This window comes from Rhinolophus ferrumequinum, chromosome 18, assembly GCF_004115265.2.
Source record: "Rhinolophus ferrumequinum isolate MPI-CBG mRhiFer1 chromosome 18, mRhiFer1_v1.p, whole genome shotgun sequence".
In the NCBI taxonomy this organism is placed as follows: domain Eukaryota; kingdom Metazoa; phylum Chordata; class Mammalia; order Chiroptera; family Rhinolophidae; genus Rhinolophus; species Rhinolophus ferrumequinum.
This window is the reverse complement of record NC_046301.1, coordinates 57973471-57992581: the sequence shown is the minus strand read 5'-3', so window position 1 is coordinate 57992581 and position 19111 is coordinate 57973471. Positions and strand designations below refer to the sequence as shown.

The 19111-nt window shown below is 49.2% G+C and overlaps 1 protein-coding gene across 1 annotated transcript; it reads right to left on the bottom strand.

Moving 5' to 3' along the window:
- Positions 1 to 1218: 1218 nt before the first annotated feature.
- ACER1 (alkaline ceramidase 1) lies at positions 1219 to 18331 on the bottom strand. Its single transcript, XM_033134454.1, has 6 exons — positions 18111 to 18331; positions 6896 to 7010; positions 6673 to 6814; positions 5794 to 5931; positions 2547 to 2684; positions 1219 to 2302 (listed from the first exon to the last, which is right to left on the bottom strand). Exons 1-6 carry the CDS (start codon positions 18201 to 18203, stop codon positions 2134 to 2136), a joined length of 795 nt encoding a protein of 264 aa, XP_032990345.1. The 5' UTR covers positions 18204 to 18331; the 3' UTR covers positions 1219 to 2133.
- Positions 18332 to 19111: the final 780 nt, after the last annotated feature.

Below are 19111 nucleotides of genomic sequence, written 5' to 3'. Positions count from 1 at the left end.
TAGCAGAATAATATTCCATTGTATGACACACCACATTTTTTTCTCTCCATTAATCCATTGTTGGACGTTTATGTTGTTTCCACCCTTTGGCTCTTGTCAATAGTGCTTCTGTGAACATTTCTGTACAAATGTTTGTCTGAATATCTGTTTTCAATTCTTTGGGGTATATAACTATGAATGGAATTGCTGGATCATATCAGGCTGTGTGTCCCTGGGCACACTGCTTGCCCTCTTTGAGCTGCCTCTATAAAATGAGAATATTCATGTCTGTCTGAAGGGACGTGTGTGTGTGTGGGGGGGGCGGGTATTAGGTTCAATAACATGTCATGGGCATCGAGCACATGGTAGTCACTCAGTAAATATGAGTGGGCCCTCCCCTTTAATTTCCCCCGTCTCTCCAGTGGGCCAGAGGGCTTGCCTCTACTCCTTTTGGAGTGAGGCACTCCTGGGACACCGATAACATCCCTCAACACCTATCTTTTGCAGAGAATATCAAATGGTGCATGGGTACTAAAACCCATCCAGGACCCCTAGGTTAAGAACCTCTTACTCTGCGCTCTCCCTTGATTACTAAGCTCCAGCGACAGCTTTTTTTCAGTTGTTCCAGTGCATTCGCACCCAGGAGTTGCACATCTGCCGTTTCTCTGCCCAGAATGGTCTTCCCCAGCTCTGACACGTCCGGTTTCCCTCTTTCATTGAGGTCTCAGCTGGAAAGTGCAATCCCCATCACCTTCCATGTAAAGGGGCTGCTCCCACACTTCGTGGCTCTCCAGAACACGATGCTTCATCTTTTAGGAAGCACTCATCAGTACCTGGAATGGCCTTTGTCTGACCTATGTTCCTCATTAGGGCAGAGACTTTGCATGTCTTTGTTGTCTTGTATCCCCGGGGACTGGTGGAAGACATATAGTAGACTCTCAATGTATATTTGTTGAAGAGATGAATGAATAGGTGGAATGAATGGAAGAATGATGAAATGCTTTGGATGGATAAATGAATACAAATGGATAGCTAAATATAGATGAGTGGATTAGTAGAGGATGAGGGATAAATAACAGTCAGTTGAATGGATGGACGGAAGGATACTAGGTGACAGATGATGGATGAATAATGGATGGATGGATGGACAGATGGATGAACTGATGGACAGACAGACAGATGGACAGATGGATAAATTAAAAAATGACTGGATGGATGGATGTTTGCCAGACTCCATGCTAAGCATTTTACACACATTCTCTTGTTTTATTCACATAGAAATCCCATGAAAGAAAGAACATTTCCATTTTACAGACAAGGTACTTTGAGCTTCAGAGGTAGGAAAAATCACTTCCCCCAGATTATACAACTAGGAAATGATGGAGCAGGATTCAAACTTAAGTCTCTTGACTCCAAGCCCTGTGCTTTTAACCACCATGAAAAATATCCTCCCCTCTTTTCCTCCTCTCTTCCTCCCCTCCTCCCTCACTTTGAGAGCCTGTAGTGGCCACCCCTGCTCCCCTTTTGATGCCCATGTCCCAACGGCACCCAGACTGCACCTCCAGCACCCAGGTGTCCATATCGCTCAGCTGTCAACCAGTGAGATGGCCAGATAAGTCCATGTGTGAGTGTGTGTGAGGGCCTACAGAGTCTCTGAAGGCATGAGTGAGGGTAGAACGAGGTGACTGGAAAACACGTGCCTTCTCTGGGATGGTCCCCAAGTACCAGGGACAGTGCACAGCCAAAGACAGGTCCAAAGAGCCTGGTAGTGACCGCCACTATTAGTTAGGTACCATGGACGAAGCCTCAGCCGGAGGTCACTCCCAGTAGATGCCACATAACCACAGCACCTGGTGATTCGGCTCCACCAGGTCAGGAGCCAGTGAGGAAGCAGTGAACACAGGAGAGATGGAAGAGAACGGGCAGGTCATGAAGGGGAGCTATGCTCGCAGCCCCCCAGGGCCGTCAGACTGCTGCACAGAGAGGCTGTGGTCCATGCCCTGCCTTGGGGAGAGGCCATGCAGGACATGGAGTATGGGAAAAGGCAGCTGGAGGAAGGAACTGTGAGCATCTTTCAGATTCCTCATCCAGGCCTCTCTCCTCGAGACACAGGTGAGTTGGCAGGTGGTTGGGTAGTCAAGAAATAGGCAGACTTCAACAGTTCTTGTGGTCACCAATGATCTCGATGTAGGGCAGCCCCACGGGCCAAGTGTCCCGAGGCCAGTAGCGGACTTTGAGGGTTTGGTCTGGCATCTCATACCTCGCGTCCACCAAGGCCATGGTGACCATGCCATAAGGGAAAGTGATGCTGATAAGCACATGCCTGTGGAGGCAAGGAGAGGGCGGTGAGGGCACAGCAGCCCCCTGCGTCCTCTGCTTACTTCTTATGGATCCTGACCATCCAAAGGAACTTTCTGGAACTGCCCCCATGATTACAGTCAGTCACCCCCCCCACACACACACACACACACAAACCAGTATCTGTGCCTACACTCTCTGTCCCCAGGCTGCTGCTCCAAGCTCTGGCATTCTGGTCTGGGGCCCCAGACTATAGGATAGGTGCTTACCAGATGCTATGCAGGTAGAAGAAATTAATCTGCTGCCAGAAGCTGCAAAGGAAGCGGTCGCTGATCCAGCTTGTCAATGCAAAAGCCCACAAAACCACAGAGACCTCAATGAGATGCCGAAGCTCCTTATTGCTGGTCCTAGAGAGGGAAGAAGGGAGATGAGAACCTGACTCCAAGAGTAGAGCCTGCAGGGGCTGATGGGAAATTCCTCCATCATGGAGATGAGGCTGGGAGGAGGGAAGGACCAGGGTGCCAGGGGTATGGGGCCTCATCTGTGCTTATCGCTAACATTTACTGAGCACTTACAGGTTGCCCAGTGCAGTTCTAAAAGTGCTTCAGATAGAAACTCAGTCCTCACAACAACGCTAATATTCCCATTTTGTAAATGAGAAAACTGAGGCCCATGACATTGTCATGCCCCAACCCCACCCCAAGTTTACAGAGCTAGTAAGGGGCAGAGCTGGGGTCTGAACCAGGGTTGTCAGGTTGCAGAATTTTTAACCAACAAGCCCTTCTGTGTGTGTGTGTGTGTGTGTGTGTGTGTGTGTGTGTGTGTGGTGGGGGAGGGACGGCGCCTGTGAGGAAGTGTGTGAAAATCCCTGTCTGTGTGCTATGAGAACATGCATATCTGTCTGTGGCAGGGTGATTCTCGGATGGCCATGTCTTGGGACGACTCGGGATCAGACTCTGTTTCCCTGACAGCAGAGCTTACTCAGTGTCCCTTAGGAAAGAGCATATCCGGGATTAATAAGGCATTAACTCCTTTCTGGTTAAAAGCACAGGCCCTGCCCACTAACCTAAAATGAGACAGTCTCCACATCAAAAAATAAGCACAATGAGTAAGAACCGGTGAAATCTGAATAAAGTCTGCATTCTAGTTAACAATATTGTCCCATTGTCAATTTCTTCCTTTTGAGGCTGTGTTATTGTCACATAAGATGCTGCCACTGGGAGGGCTCTCAACCACAAGGTTGCCAGTTCAATTCCTCGAGTCCCGCAAGGGATGGTGGGCTGTGCCCCCTGCAACTAAGATTGAACACGGCACCTTGAGCTGAGCTCCCAGATGGCTCAGTTGGTTGGAGAGTGAGCTCTCAACCACAAGGTTGCCGGTTCGACTCCCACAAGGGATGGTGGGCTGCGCCCCCTGCAACTAGCAATGGCAATTGGACCTAGAGCTGAGCTGCGCCCTCCACAACTAAGACTGAAAGGACAACAACTTGACTTGGAAAAAAGGCCTGGAAGTACACACTGTTCACCAATAAAGTCCTGTTCCCCTTCTCCCAATAAAATCTTTTTTTAAAAAGCATTAAAAATAGATCTATATGATCTAGTAGTTCCACTTCTGGGTATATATCCAAAGGAAATAAAAACTGGATTTTGGAGAGGAAAAAAAAAGATGCTGCCACCAGGGAGGCCGGGGAAAGGGCACACAGGAAGCTGTACTGTTTTTGCAACTTGCTATGAGTCTGTAATTAGTTCAAAACGAAAAGTTAAAAATATAGCACAGTGACTGAAATGGATTAAAACACTTTAGAGATGTAAACATTCTTGAGTTCATAATGACACTTAAAAACAAAACCAACTTCAGTGGTCCCTACAAGAGATGACTGCGGCACTAACTCATCCCTCTGGAAATTGATAAATAAGGAGAAAGAATCAATAATGTCACCTGTTTTTCCTGTTCCAACTGTGTTTCAAGGTCGGTAAGTGAAAGTCTTTCTTGATGGAAGAACTCCAGCTAATCGATGCAGAAGGAATAACAGAATCTGCAAATCACCCCTTTCACAATCCCTAATGAGCTCATGGATGGAGGCGGGGCATCTGTGGCTGCTTGAAGTCATTAGGTGAAAGGTCGGTGGAAAACTTTATAGCGAAGGTATGGGGTGACACCTTCCAAATCCCCTGATCCTCCTTAACAGCACTAAACGTGGGACAGCCATTCATTCTGGGGTCCTAATGGGATAAAACAAGAAGCACCCAGCACCACACATGGAATATTCTGGCCTAAAAGAAATCAAAACCTAAATCTAGATCTAACTATTCATGTGCAGAAAATACAAAAATAAGGAAACACACCACAGGAAGCAGTAAGTCAAATCCAGAAGGCGGGATGTTCTACAGGACAAATGACCAAGTGTCTGTTACCAAATCAGAGGCATGAGCAAAGGGGGAGGAAGGCACTGTCATGAAATAAAGACCTAAGAGACTGTGTTTGCATCCTGATTTAAATAAGATCAGGTGTAAGAAGGCATCTTTGAGAAACTGAGCAAACATCGATAAGACCTGGGTATTAGATACTATTTTAAGGAAGTATGTTAACTTCGTTAGAAGTATGTGTGCCATAGCTTTCATTTGTCCGTCTAGACTCTTCCCTACCCTTCTTCACTCTGCCCTCTGCCCTGGGGGAAGGGGGACTGAACTGTGTGGACCAAATCCAAGGGCTCCCTTGATCTTGGGCTTCCAGTTGGGTTGGCCAATGGTTTCCTGTTGGGTTAGCCAATGGTTTCCTGTTGGGTTGGCCAATGGTTTCCTGTTGGGTTGGCCAATGGGGGCACCAGCAGGAAACCAAAGGGTGGGAGCAGGTGATGTTAGATTTATTTCCAGTGCATCTTTCCGTGGAGTTGGCACAGGTTGACTGCAACCAGTACAACTGGAGGTCACAGCTCTTGCCAAGGAGACCCTCCCTGTATGCAGGCTCTCTCCTTCCACATTCTTGCAATCACTCCCCCCATCACCCCTCACCTCAGGTCTCTGACGTCACAGAAGCCCAGTCTTATTAGCAGAGATTCTAAATGATCCCTAATGATTCTCCTACACCCTGCCCTCTCCTTTGTAAATAACCTTTTATTCAACTCTCCTCAAATGGCCTCATTTGTGAGTTCCTCTTTTTCCTGCTAAGATCTAGTATGGGTGAAAAAAATAATTCTTTATTAGGAGACTAAAAACCTAAAAAGTTAATGGGTGTCATGATATGAAATCTGGAATATATAATGTAGGTTGGTAAAATGTGGATGGCTGTTGGGGCTGGTTAGTGGGTACATGGAGGTTTGGGGTACAAGACTCTCTGTTTGTATACATGTGGAGGGTTCATAATAAAGAAGGACAAGCTCTGCAGTCAGGCAGCCTTAGGTGCAGACCCTGGCCCCACCCCTCATTCAGGGATGATCTTGAACACCGGCAGGCCAGCATGGGGGAGGGTACAGGGGGTATGGGAGCCACCTTCCCGGCGCCTGCAGCCACCACCCACTTCTTGTACTCCTGGAACACGATGTAGAGAATGTGCACGGCGATACTGTTGAGGGCATACGCGTTGACCGTGGGCTTCAGGAAGGACAGGAAGGTACTGACCAGGGTGGTGACGACGACCAGGCAGACGAACTGGGGCCTGGAAGGAGAAGGGCTCAGCTGTGGGGGTTGGGGGTCGGGGTGGGGAGGGTTCTGGGGGGCTAGGCAGAGTCACATGGAGACCTTGTGGCAGAGGGGGAGGAGAAAAGGGAAGGGGTTCCAAGGAACCCAAAGGGACTCAGAAAAAGGTCTTGAAGCTCCAGGTGGGCTCAGCAGAGTCTCAAGGCCCAGGAGGCAGTGAAGGTTGTCAGAGGCCAGGTGAGGCCAGACAAGGGATTCGGGGGAGCCCAGGTGAGATTAAGGGAGGACATACAGTAGTCCCAGGGGCTGTCAGGAGAGGGGTTTTTGAAGGCTGGGGTGGGTTGAGCAGGGTCAGGAGAGAGTTGCAGATGAGTCTTGAGCATGAGATGGGCCCAGGAGGATCAGATAAAAAGATTCCAGGGAGCTCAGTTGATAGGTTCAGGGGAGAGGTCGAGGGGTCCAGGTAAGCTTAGGCAGGGGGTCCCAGAACCCCCAGGTGGGCTCAGACAAGGTCTGGAGAAGGTCCTAGGCTATCCATCTGACATCAGGGGAGGAATTCTGGGAGGAATTCCAGAAGTTCCAAGTACATTCAGTGGCGGGGTCCCTAGGAGCCCAGTTAAGTTAGGCAGAGTCAGAAGAAAGTCCTGGGCTGGTCAGGGGAGGGATTCCAAGGACCCCAAGAGTGCTCAAGGAGGCAACCCAGGGACCTAGCTGGGCTCCGATAGGATCACCAGATGGCCAGCCCCGCCCCCCGCCCCACCTGTTCTCCCCTAGGAAGGTGGGAAAGTAGCAGCGGGGCATCCATATGCTGTAACCACTGGCCAGCAGCCACAGAATAGAGATCTCATCCAGCAGTTGGCCCAGGAAGCTGAGTGTCATGTGGAAGTACATGGAGAACAGGCCTGCAGCAGGAGACAAAGGGAGGGGGTCAAGGGGTGGCCCTGCCCACCACCCCCACCCCACGGTCACAGGCTCCCACCTACCTACGACCATGAAGAGGACAGAGACACTGTAAATGTAGCGGGAGCGTTTCTGGGTATAGGGGTGCATCAGGAACATCATGAGAGGCCCGAAGATGAAGAAGGTGACATTGCTGAACTGGAGAAGAGGAGGACACAGAGAGAGGGTGTCAGACGGGGAGGCAAAGGGCATCTGCCCCTAAGTCCGAACTCCCAGTCATTCGCCAGGCGGTCACCTGCCTTCCTTCAGGCAATGAATCATCCCAGAGTCCGTCACTCTGTCAGCTGATCTTGACAGTCAGCGAGTCATCAGCAGTCACCAACCTATGACGCCATCCACTATCCCAGGGCTTCATTCACCCAATGAGTGTGGCAAAGACTCGCTACTCGCCTTCTAAACACATTCTCCCCCTTTCCCTTATAGAGATAGTATCCTCCAAGTTTCAGCTGGGCACACAGTTACTCAGCTAAAGACTACATTTCCCAGCCGTCCTTGCAATGTACTGTGCCCTTGTCACCTGGTCTGGTCAATAGGAGAGGCATGTAAATGAATCTATTACTTCTAGGTCTGTTCTTAATAAGCAGCTTAAGGCTTGCCTTTCACTTCCTGTGAACCAAAATGCAGCTGAACCTACATCTTAAATTATATATATCCCCTTTCTTCCTTGCTAAATAAACCTGAATTGTGTTCAAGCATCAGTAGGACATGGCGTTCAGGGAAGCAAGATTTAGGCCCAAGGCATGAATCATTACCATGGCCAACGACTGGTTGAGGAATAAATGTGTGAGAGAATTCTGGCCGTGAAACATGATGGAAGAGCTGATGAGGGACTTCTGGGAAAGTTCTCTTTACTGAAATCAGGCCCAGTGAGAAGGACTTTGGACAGTATTGTGAAGTTTAAGACGAGGCAGCCATTTTGCATCCAGGAGGAAACTAGGCTGAGGGCAAAAACAAATATTTAAAAACAGTGGTTCTCAAAGTGTTTGGTCTCAAGACCCTCTTATATTCTTAAACATTACCGAGGACCTCAAAGACCTTTTGCTTATGTGAGTTACATCAACCAAAATCGACGGTATTAGAAATTGAATCCAAGAAATTTTCAAAACACATGACTACACCAGCACACATTCCCTTGGCCACCAGAGAGATGGATTCATCACATGTCACGTAGCCATTGGAAGATTCCATTGTATCCTCATGAGATAATCAGATTGAAAAAGGGAAATAATATCTTCATATTATTATGAAAATAAGTTAGGCCTCGAGGAACCTCTGACAAGGCCTCAGGGACCCCAGGAGGTCCCTGGACAATATTGTGAGAACCACTTCTTCAGGGATAGCACAGCAGAAAGACAGAAAGAGCCGAGTATTTTGATGATGTTGAGCTGCTCGGTTAACCTATTCCAAAACCATTTAGGTCCAGACTCCTATTTTTTTAAAATAAGATATTGTCCTTCCTGTTTAATCTGGTTTTAGTTGGGTGTTTCCTTTGAAACCAAAGCTTTCCAATGAATGGGCTTCGGGATCCAAGTGATGTGGGCTTGGATCCATGCTCCCTTAATGGCTGTGGGGCCATGAGCAGGTAACTTCAATGCCTTAACCCTTTTAATGCATTTGTGACATATGCATAACGTCACCTGCCTCTTCGTGCTGTTGATTCAAAGGCCTCCAGCCCTCATGGGTACAATTAAGGTCACAAGAACGTTTGCACCAGAATTCAATGGCTCAGAGTCCTTAATTGCTCATGCAGCACTGCAAGGCCCCTCACAGGTTCCCCCACGTATGTCGGGGCCACAGTATCTCATGCGTTCATTGTCAAGTGTCCCATGGTCTTGTTGACCTGCCAACTTGAGGTCAGCTGGCTGGTTTGCTCAATTACCCCCTTCGCTCCCCAATAAAATCTTCCCCTTGTAAAGGTCTCCTCGACTACCTGTGTCCCATCTTGGGAAAGGAACCATGCTCTGTTAACTAGGTCGCTCTGTTATTTCTTGGAACCTGGGTCTTAAGGGTACTGACTCAAAAATATAGAGCATAGTAGTGGGTGTGGGAAAATCATTCACCTGATACAATGTCATCATCTCTGAGCCTGGGGACCCGTGCAAATTCCCAAGGCAGGTGTCCTCCTGATTCTAGGGAAGCCCATAGCTCTCCTTGGCTCATGGTGGAAACAGCTCAAAAGTAACAATTGGAGGACCCAGCCTTGGCAAACTGGTGTCCCACCCCATGGTCTCACCCACATCCTGCTTTTCTATGCCAAGGTCTCTGGTTTCTACCAATGGACAAGGTCAAACACATCTCTTGGACAGCCACCAGTTCATAACAGCTGTCCCAGAACAGACAGGTACCCCCAACACTTGCTCCGTATCACGAGACCCACCCCCACCCCAGTGGAGTACACACCTATCCCAAACAGGAGCAATCAGATTTTCTCTTTTGGGAATTTGAAACTTGAAGAAGACACCACCTGGGATTCACCAAAATTGAGTCTCATTGTTGACAACTCTCTAGAGATGCCCTGGGATATTGTCGTGATGTTTAAGATATGGCAGCTACCTTGCCACCACAAGGAGATGAGGCTGAGAATAAAAGCCAACATTCAAGAGTAGTATTTCCCCTTCTGCTGAATCCTCCAGACCTGCACTAGGCCTCAACCTTCCCAAGCAACTCATCGTTCCATTTTCTAAAATATTTCAGTATTTTTATAACATATTTTTTTGGGTTTGTGAGGTTGGTTTTGTTTTTTGTTTAAGCTAGCTTTCTACTGCTTAAATCATCACTATGCATATATTAGCTAGAGCTCTTTGGTAGCACGCAACAGAAAATGATTCTGGTGAACTTACACTGTAAATATAAACATATGTGAGTATGTATGTGTGTATAGTTAATTAATTTATTCATTAGTTAATTTATTGTGGGGAGTTCATTAATCAAAGGAACTGCAGAGACAAGGAAAACCAGAAACCAGAACAGCTCTGGCCCTCAAATGGACAATCTCTTTAGGGGGAAACTTTGGACGTGAATGAAAACAATTATGTTCCATCTTCATGTTCAAGCCCAAGATTCAAATTCTGGACAGTATAGCCTGGACCACATCCCACCCCTGGCCAGGGGAGGGGTAACACCTTGACTGACCATCCCATCGAGACCATAGCCAGTAGGGGAGGAGCAGTCAGTTGTCTAAAGGAAAATGGAGCCATGGATACTGCATGGGCAAAATCCCCTCTGCCTTCAACCAAACACCAGCCCTTGGGCATATCAACACACACCCGAGGATGCTGAACCAACCAGTCTCCCAGACTCTAAAGCTTCCATTTAAAACACACACCCGTGACTCCCATAAGTAAAATCCAAACTCTTAAACTTGGCTTATAAACTCCTTCCATTACACGCCTCTCTCAACTCGACTTTATAATCCAGGTGGAAAGAATAACTCAGTTTTCTGAATGATCCATACTTACTCTTACCTCTTATCTCCAGGAGTTTGCACATGCTGTTCCCACTGCCTGGAACACTCTCCCTCTCCACTACCCTTCTTTGCCAGGCCAACTACGACTCCATCTCTCACGTGGGTATCACCTTCTCCTAAAGACTTCCAAATCCCCCACGGCAGGGTCAGGTGGCCTTCCTTTGTGCCCAATGCCATCCCATTTTCCCAGTACTTGTCCAGCTGCTCTGGAACTGACTGGCTCTCCCGCTAAACCTGGCTTTGAGAACACGGGCTGTGTCTTCTCCATTCTACATTGTAACCTCAGGAACCAGAATACGGTAGCTGCTCAATCAATGTTTCTTGTGGACTAGACTTCAAAACAGATTCGGGTGGATCACCGTCACGTGCGTGAAAACATTTGACAGAGAATCTTGCATCTAGAAAGTTCTGGGTAGAAGGAGCTATGAGTGTTCCTCTCTCTACTTTTGCCCACACTCCCTTGCAGAGATTGTTTTTAATTCTGCACACCCCCAGCTTTCTAGTTCTTGTTTATCGATAAGAAAACTGAATCTCGGAGAGGTGGAGTAACTTCTCTGAGGTTGCAAAGCTCCAGGGGACTCAGAGGTTGGTTTACTTCTGTTTTGAAAGATGGGAGGACTAGATAGGTAGTGATGATAAAGAGGGGACCCCCTGCTTCAATAAATAGTAAGAGCTGCTGCTGTTGTTATTGAGGGCAGTAATAATAACAGGCTTATCAGTGTGTAGCTGCTCCAAGCTCAGGGGCCAGAACCGAGACAGGAATTTTCAATGATGCCCAAATGTGCAAAACGAGGGCAGAGCAACAGGCGGAGCCTGTGACTAATGGGCTGCACTGGCTCCAGAGCCTCTGATAGCATCAGAAAGGATGCCAGGGTCTCCTCCCTACCTCCAGGGCTGGGTCCCCACGTTTCCCAACCGCTGGCCCCACCCAGACTCGGCAAGGCAGGAAAAGTACCATTTGAGATCATGTCCAAAGCCAGCCCAGCCCTGAATCTCTGGACTCACGGGGTCCCTTCTCATTCATTCATTCATTCATTCATTTGTTCATTCATTTGTTCAACAACTAATCCTTCAATGCCTACTATGTGCTCAAGGACCTTAGAAGTGCCTGAAAACAAAGTCCCTGCTTTCATAAGGTGTGTCCAGTCAGGGTTTGGGGGACATTCTTTGCCCCAATTTCCTCCTCTACCTCTGAGCACCACAGTGAGGATTAGAGAACCAAGTGCCATGGGGCCAGGAGTTTGGCTGTTTTGTTTTACTGCTGCGAACACTCCAGTGTCTAGAATGGTGCTGGCACACAGTAGGTGCTGGCTCAGTAAATTTTTGTAGAGAATAATACATGCCAAGATGCACGTGAATAATGCACGCATGTGCCTGGCACAGGTGTTGAACCATCTGTTTACAATGGCGTTGCTGTTACTGTAGAATGTCTGCTTTTTTATCACAAGCAGGGCATCTGATAAATAGATGTATCTGAATACCTTAGGGCTGGAAGAAAGGAAGGAAAGATGGAGGGAAGGGTGGAAGGAGAGAAGGAGGAAAAGAGAAAAGGAAGAAGGAGGGGGAAAAGATGTTGGAGAAGGGAAGAAAAAGAAAGAGGGAGAGAGATTGACCTGAACTGCTTCCCCACCTCAGCAATGGGAAGAGGCAGAGGGGGCACCCCTTTCTCATTTACTCCAACCACCGGGAGTAAATGCACCCCTCAACACCCCCACTGTCTCCCTGCTGACCCACTGGTTCCCTGGAGGATCCCACTGCCTCATTGTTGATGCCTGTGCCCTCCCCACTGGGCTGTGACTTCCCTGAGGACCACAAACAACTTGTTTTATCCTTAGCTGTGTCCCCAACACCTATTGTGCTGGGTAGCCAGTAGGCGCTCAAGAAGAGTTTGCTGAATCAATGAAATCAATGAACATGGCCGAGACCCCCTGGCTCTTTCTCCCCACTGCCAATGCTCGAACTCCTACCACCCACACCTGGCCCTGTCACCTGTCCAAGGCCCCAGTCTGCATCCATTCAATGTCAGCACTGGGCAGGGGGGCATGGAGCAACAGCACCAGCCACGGCCCCGCCCTGCAGGGGACCTACTTGCATGGATTAAGATGCACACATCTCATTGTTAATCACTCAGTAACTGAGTGGTCTCACAACGCGGTGGGTAAGTGAGAGACTCTGGGACCAGGTGGCCTGGGTTTCACTCTGGAACTTCCAGCGCTTACAATTTTTGTGCACTTGCAATTTACATGCTGTGCAACTCTGGGAAGGAAACATAACCTCTCTGAGCCTTCATCTTCCCATCAGCAAAATGGGAAAAATAAGAGTACCTACTTCATAGAATTGTTATGAGGATTAAATAAAATTAATAAATGTCAAACAAATTAACACTTTTGCATCTCTCTGTGCTATGTTTACTTAATAATGATAATAGCTTTGATTTATTCATTGCTTAGGATGTGCCAGGAACTGTGAGTTTTTCTGAATACCTCTATTTTTTTTAATTGAGATAGAATTCACATACTCTTACTATCCAAATCACTCTTTTAAAGTGTACAAGTCAGTGGGTCTCCATTCATTCACAAGGTTGTGCAAACATCACCACTATATAATTCCAGAACATGTCCATTACCCCAAAAAGGAACCGTACAACCCTCAGACCCTGGCAACCACTAACCCACTCTCTGTCTCTGTGGACGTGCCTGCTCTGGACATTTCACATAAATGGAATCACACACGGTGTGGCCTTGTGTTTCTGGCTTTTGTCACGAGCGCCGTGTGTTCAAGGTCCATCTACATTGAAACGAGCGTCAGCGCCTCCCTCCTTCTCATGGCTGAGTGATATTCCAGTGTGTGGACGGGCACATTGTGTTATGCATTCATTTATTTGTCAATGGACATTTGGGTTGTCCGATAGCCGTTTCCTCCTCTCCATGGTCCTATGAATTACTTAATCACTTGCTATTAGCACCCCACAGTTGCCCCCTTTTTGAATGTGTACTCCGTAAATGTTTGCGGAATGAATTAGTTTTTCTTCCCTATTACCTCCCACCATCCTGTACCCCTCACTTCTGTTTATCGTCTGTCTCCTCCCTGCCCAGGACGCCAGCCTTGCAAGGGCTGCTTCCATCACCGCAGTGTTCCCTGAGCCTGAAACACTGCCTGGCTCAATCAATTCTTGTTGAATGACAAGCCAAATGGAGGGCCATTTTCCCCTCCAATCAGACCCCTCTGTCAACCCCAGGAGACCAGCAGAGTGGGAGTCACCAAATGCCTGTTTTTCCAAAGGAAAAAAGAGGTCCAGAGGGACCTATTGAGTCTGGCCCTGCGTTGTGTCTCGGGCATGATCACCAGTTTCGTGTGTGTAATTATTCAATTAATGGCATCTGTCCTGCCTGAGGGCGGGCACCATGCCCTCCTGGCTTCTGCTGGGCCTGGCAGACCGGAAGTGCCTGAAATTAATTAATGTTGATGAGGAGAGAGGCAGAGGACTGAGGTGTGGTTTAGAGCTCCCTGGGCCTCCCAGTCACAGCCAGGGGCACAGAGAAGGGCAGGTCTCCCACCTGAGTCACACAGTGTTCAGGGGAGACGGGTAGGAGCCATCACGCTGCAGCAGCCAGCTGCAGAGAAGGCTCCATTGCAAGAGGAGGTGGGACGGCCGCTGGCGGGGCGGGCACTGCAGCCTGCGCTCCCTCCTCGCTCAACACCCCACATATACTCCTCCTACGCATTCCCTCCTCCCCGCCTTTGCCTGTGCAGTTCCCACACTAGGCATGCCTTCCCTGTGTTCTGTGCCCAAGCATCTGAGAGGGGGCTTTCCGGAGAGGATGAGACGTGGAGCTTCTGAAGCTTTAGCAGGATCCCAGGGAAAAATTCAGCAGCACAGCTGCCTCTGGGAGCCGGGGGCAGGGGGCTTGAAACTCCTTCCCACACCACTTGGAACTCTCCTAAGATGTCAGCAGCCCAGGCCAAAGCAAGCAGGTGCAAAGTGGAAGAGCCCACACCTTGCCTTCTCCCGATCCAGCCGCTCCCACACCCTGACCTCTGTTCCTGTTAGATATCCTTTCTTGGCTCTCCTGACTGTCTCTGAAGTCAACCAGGTGCCCCAGCTGCCCCCACGTCACTGACTCTCCCCTGGTTCCCCAGTGCCCTCACAAGGGAACACCAACTCCTCTGCTTGGCATACCTGATTTGGCCCCTGGAAACCTAGTCAGCCTTTTCTGTCCCCCTCAGTCCCTCCCCCACAGGCAGCCTGGGCCTGGGCTCAAGCCACCAGCTCATTCTCCCTCACCTCAAGGCCGCTGCAGACGCCGTCCCCATTGCCCATATTCCTTAGAGAACATGTACTCATTCTTTGAGCAAGCGGAGGCCTCAAGCCCCATCCCCATGGCTCCCCACTGCCTCACTTCTGGCTCCTATTTCTCCCTTTGCCAAAAAGTAATCATGGGACTGGGGGACCTAGTTCTAATTCTAAAGCGCCTTCCACATCCTGGGGTGCTGAGCCTCTCTGGGATCCCAGGATCTCCCAGCACAGCTTGGTTCCCAGCATTTTTGTTGAATGAATGAGTCCATCAATGATTGCGGGATACATTTCAAACACTCCAACCAAGCACTCAAAACTTTTCCTCTTCATCTCTACCCAGAGTCTAGCCACAAACATATTATTTCCTCTTTCCCAAACTGGCCAGCCCCCCTTTTACTTCCACGACTTAGTACATTCTTTTTCTCTGCTCCTGCTCTTTTCCGGGCTCCTATCCCACTCGGCGAGCTCCTATTCATCTTTCAAAACCCAACTCTTAGGTGCCCTCCTCTGAAGTCTCCTATCACCTGTGCTAAGTCCTCTCATGCTTCCTTCCTCCTTTCCCTGACCCTGTGGGCTGGGCTCTCCGCCCACCCCAGGCTCAGAGCTTCTTGCGAGCCGAGCAGCGAGAAAACCAAAGATTGTCCAGAGAACAGTGCTTTCCAGCTACGAGTTGTGACTCCTAAGTGGAACATGATGAAATTCACATGAATAGGTTTTTTAAATTTCTGCTACATATTTTGTCTTTCATTTACATACTTGATCAAAAGCATGCTTTTAAATACTGCATAGTTTCAGCAGAATATATTCAACCCTACACAAAGTGGTGAAAATGTTATGGCTTCTTTTTTATGTATCTGTTTTTCTTGCAGTTACAAATGACTCAGTATATAAATGACTTTGTGTATAAATCTTGCCATCTATTGGGATTACCTCTTTGGTGAAAGTTCCTACAGGTACAATGAGTCGGGGAGGGGTTATTTGTAAATCCATGTCTCGATAAAGGTTATCAAATCGCCCACAGGAAGCTGCAAAATGTGACTGTGCCCACATTCACTACGAAATAAACTCATTTTTAATTCCTGATTTGAGAAACCAGAAAGACAATTTCTTATTTTTACTATTTGACTAGTTATTTATTTATATACATATATATGTGTGATATATAGCTATATCAGAGGCTAGGAAATCATAGGCCCTGTGTCAAGTCTAACCCACTGTTTTGTTTTGTGTGGTCAATGAACTAAAAATGATGTTGACATGTATAAGAGGTCGAAAAAATGAAAAGACGGCAGCCGGTGTGGCCGGCAGCCGGCGAGAGCTGCCGGGAGCTGCCGTGAGCGGCCGACCAACGACCGGCGACCGACTCCCTCAGCCGGGGGGGCGCAAGGCTCATAACACCAGCATGGGCCAGGGTGTGTCCTACACAACTAGACTGAGGAACAACGGATTGAACCGGAGTGGGGGGGGGGGAGGCAGGAGATGGGGGGGAGAAAGTAAAAATGAAAATAGCAATAAATATCTTGTGACGGATGAAACTTATATGAAATTTATATTTTGGTGTCCACAAATAAAGTTTTATTGGCACATGGCCACACTCATTTGTTTACATGTCACCTGTGGCTGCTTCCCAGCTATAGTGGCAGAGCTGAGTCATTTCTACAGAGATCATACAGTCCAAAAAGCCATCTGGCTCACCCCTATGGTGATAGGTTTGGGTTACTCAGAAGTGTTTGGGAGGAGGACGTCGTCGGGAAAGGCTTTATAATACAAGTCAGTTCCTTGTGCCTTAACCCGTCTGCTGGAGCCTTTTTGATAGAAGAGAAAATACCCAAGTGTGGTCCCACCAGGGAAAGGTAAGTATTGCTTTGTGAAACGTTTGTTTCTGTTTGATAAGTATCTGGAAATGCAGGTACTAGGTGATGATGGTGTAGAAATCTCAGATGTGTCATGAGCAGAAAACATTTGAGACCCGCAGCCTCGGGGACTGTCTGCGGGTTGTTCAGTGCACTGCATGTAGAGACGGGCTGAAGGACGGGTCGGGGAGAATTTCGCATGAGAGCGTGAGGCTAGACCTGGGCAGAGCCCACACCTGAGCCAGCCCTCTCTCCGTGCCTTCTGTGAGGTGGGATGAACAGAGAACGTTCTGGACTAAAGGGGCTGCCAGGGAATTCAGAGAGGAAGGTTCCAAAACTTGAAACCCTCTTCTCAACCCCCAAGGACCAGCAGGTTCAGCCCCCTCCCACTTTTCAGGTGAGGGTGCTGAGGGCCAGAAAGGGTCAGGGTCTGGTCAGGAGGAGCAAGAACCGAGAAGACCACAGATTACCCTTGAATCTCAAACTCCTGCCTCAGGTCTGGGGAGCAGTGAGGTCAAAGCTGACAGGGTCGGAGCAACCTGATCCGCCTGGCTCGGAGCTTCCCCTCCCCCACTCACCAAAAGCCTCTCCGGGACCCTCCACCTCCACATCCCGGCTCTAAGTGCCAGTGTGGCCCTGGACATTTCCTCAAGCTCCCTGAAGGCCTGTTTCCTCACCTGGAAAATGGGATTAACTCTGTACAACACAGGGTGCCGAACCCCCAATGTCATTGTGAAGATTGAATGAGATTTTCCCTATCAAATGTTTAGTACATTGCCCGGCACACATTAAGCACTCAATAAAGGCCATTCTTCACAAAATTCCATTGCTCACCATTTACTGATCACCTACTATGTGCAGGGCACAGAGCAAAGCATGCTGCCTGCGTTACCCACCATCCCAGGAGCTCCAGGAGGGCAAGAACCTGCCTTGCTCCCCACGGTGTCCGCAGAACCCTGCACAAGGAGCATAGCCACATGTATCTTTGGCTGCTTGCATCTTTCAGGCTTTGGTTAAATGCCATTGCCATGTAGGCATCCAAGATTTGGGGGCCCTGCTAGTGTGGCCACCACCATAGCAGGGGCTGGGGCAAGGATGACCAACTGCCCTGGTGTGGCCAGAACTGAGGGGTCTCTGGGACATGGGACATGGGACTTACAATGCTGAAACCAGAACAGTCCCCAGCAAATTGGGATGAGTTGGTCACCCTGGGCTGGGAGTACAGCTGAGAACAAAGCAGACACAGTCATCTCCTCCAGGAAGCCCTCCCTGACCCCTCCCTCCCTGCTAGCTCAGGGGCCACCTCTGGGCCCCCCAAAGCTGCCTGTGTGTCCCCCATTACAGCACCATTACCCTGGGTTGTGAATGCCTGGAGTCACTCTTTTCCTGGTCACTGCTGCCTTTCCAAAACCTACTGCAGAGCTTGATGCCAAATAAAGACAAATAATGAATGAAAGCCAGCACTCCTTGCCTGCAGATGAGCCAACTAAGGCTCAGAGAGGCAAACCACTCAAACAGGATTCCCCAGCAAGGACGTGGAAGAGCCTGGCTTTGAACCCAAGTGTAGCGAGACTCCATCACCACCCAGCCCTCCTGCCCGGCCGGCCCTCACCGGCCCTCACCGTGTTGTAGAACTCAGCCACCTGCTCCGAGTGCTGGAAGTTGCTCTCGCACCAGTCCACCTCGGAGCTCTGGTAGGCGAAGATGCTGGGCATGGTGACGCAGTGCCCGCTGCCCGCTGGCTGTATCTGGCAGAGAGCAACTTGCGAGCCTAGTAGGGCTGGGCTGAGGTGAGGCGGGGAGAGGACAGCTTAGTGCCCCATGGCGCGCTGAGAGGAAAAACCTGCTGAGCGGCTCCCCAGTTGCACCAGGGCCGCCTGGCAGTGTGGTGGCAGCCGCCCTGGGCATAAGCGGAGGGGCTGGCACCATCCAGACAGGGAGGGAGTGGGTCCATAGGGGGCCTCCCATCCCTGCCCACTAGGAGTGGGAGTCAGAGGTACTGTGTTTGTTAGAACACAGTGTAACTTAATAATAATAATAATGAGCTCACTGAGATGAGTGTCCTTGCTATCCCCACTGTACAAATGAGCAAACTGAGGCAGAGAGAGCGAAGTCACTTGCTGAGGGCATGCAAGGTGGTAATGCCAAGATGTGAAAACAGGCTGGCTGAATCCACACTCCACGCTCTTAACCGTTCGGAGGTTTTACTACCTCCATACCATGAAAGCGCCATGCTGCTGCTTCCCATATCAGAGACAAACCAATGCACACTCACCCCACTGGGCTCAGCTCAGCTCCCTTAGAGTCCTCCAATATGTAACCTTGCCCAGTCAGTTCTTCTGGGATCCTCAGTCTTCCTGTCTGTGCTATGGGAGGTTGGACTAGATTGAAGCCATTTTCTTGGGCAGTCAAGACCTCATATACCTTCAGTGTCCCAAATTCCACCAGGGGCCACTTTCAAAGCCTCCATGAGGAGATGAATCTGCAGAGTTCCAGGTCTGAGGTCCCTGATTCTGGCTTCCAAAGGTGGTGGAAAGCTCTGCTTTCAATCAGACAAGGCTTGAGTTTGAAATCTGAGTTCCTCCCCTTCCTAAGTTGTGTGATCTTGGGCAAGTGAATACAT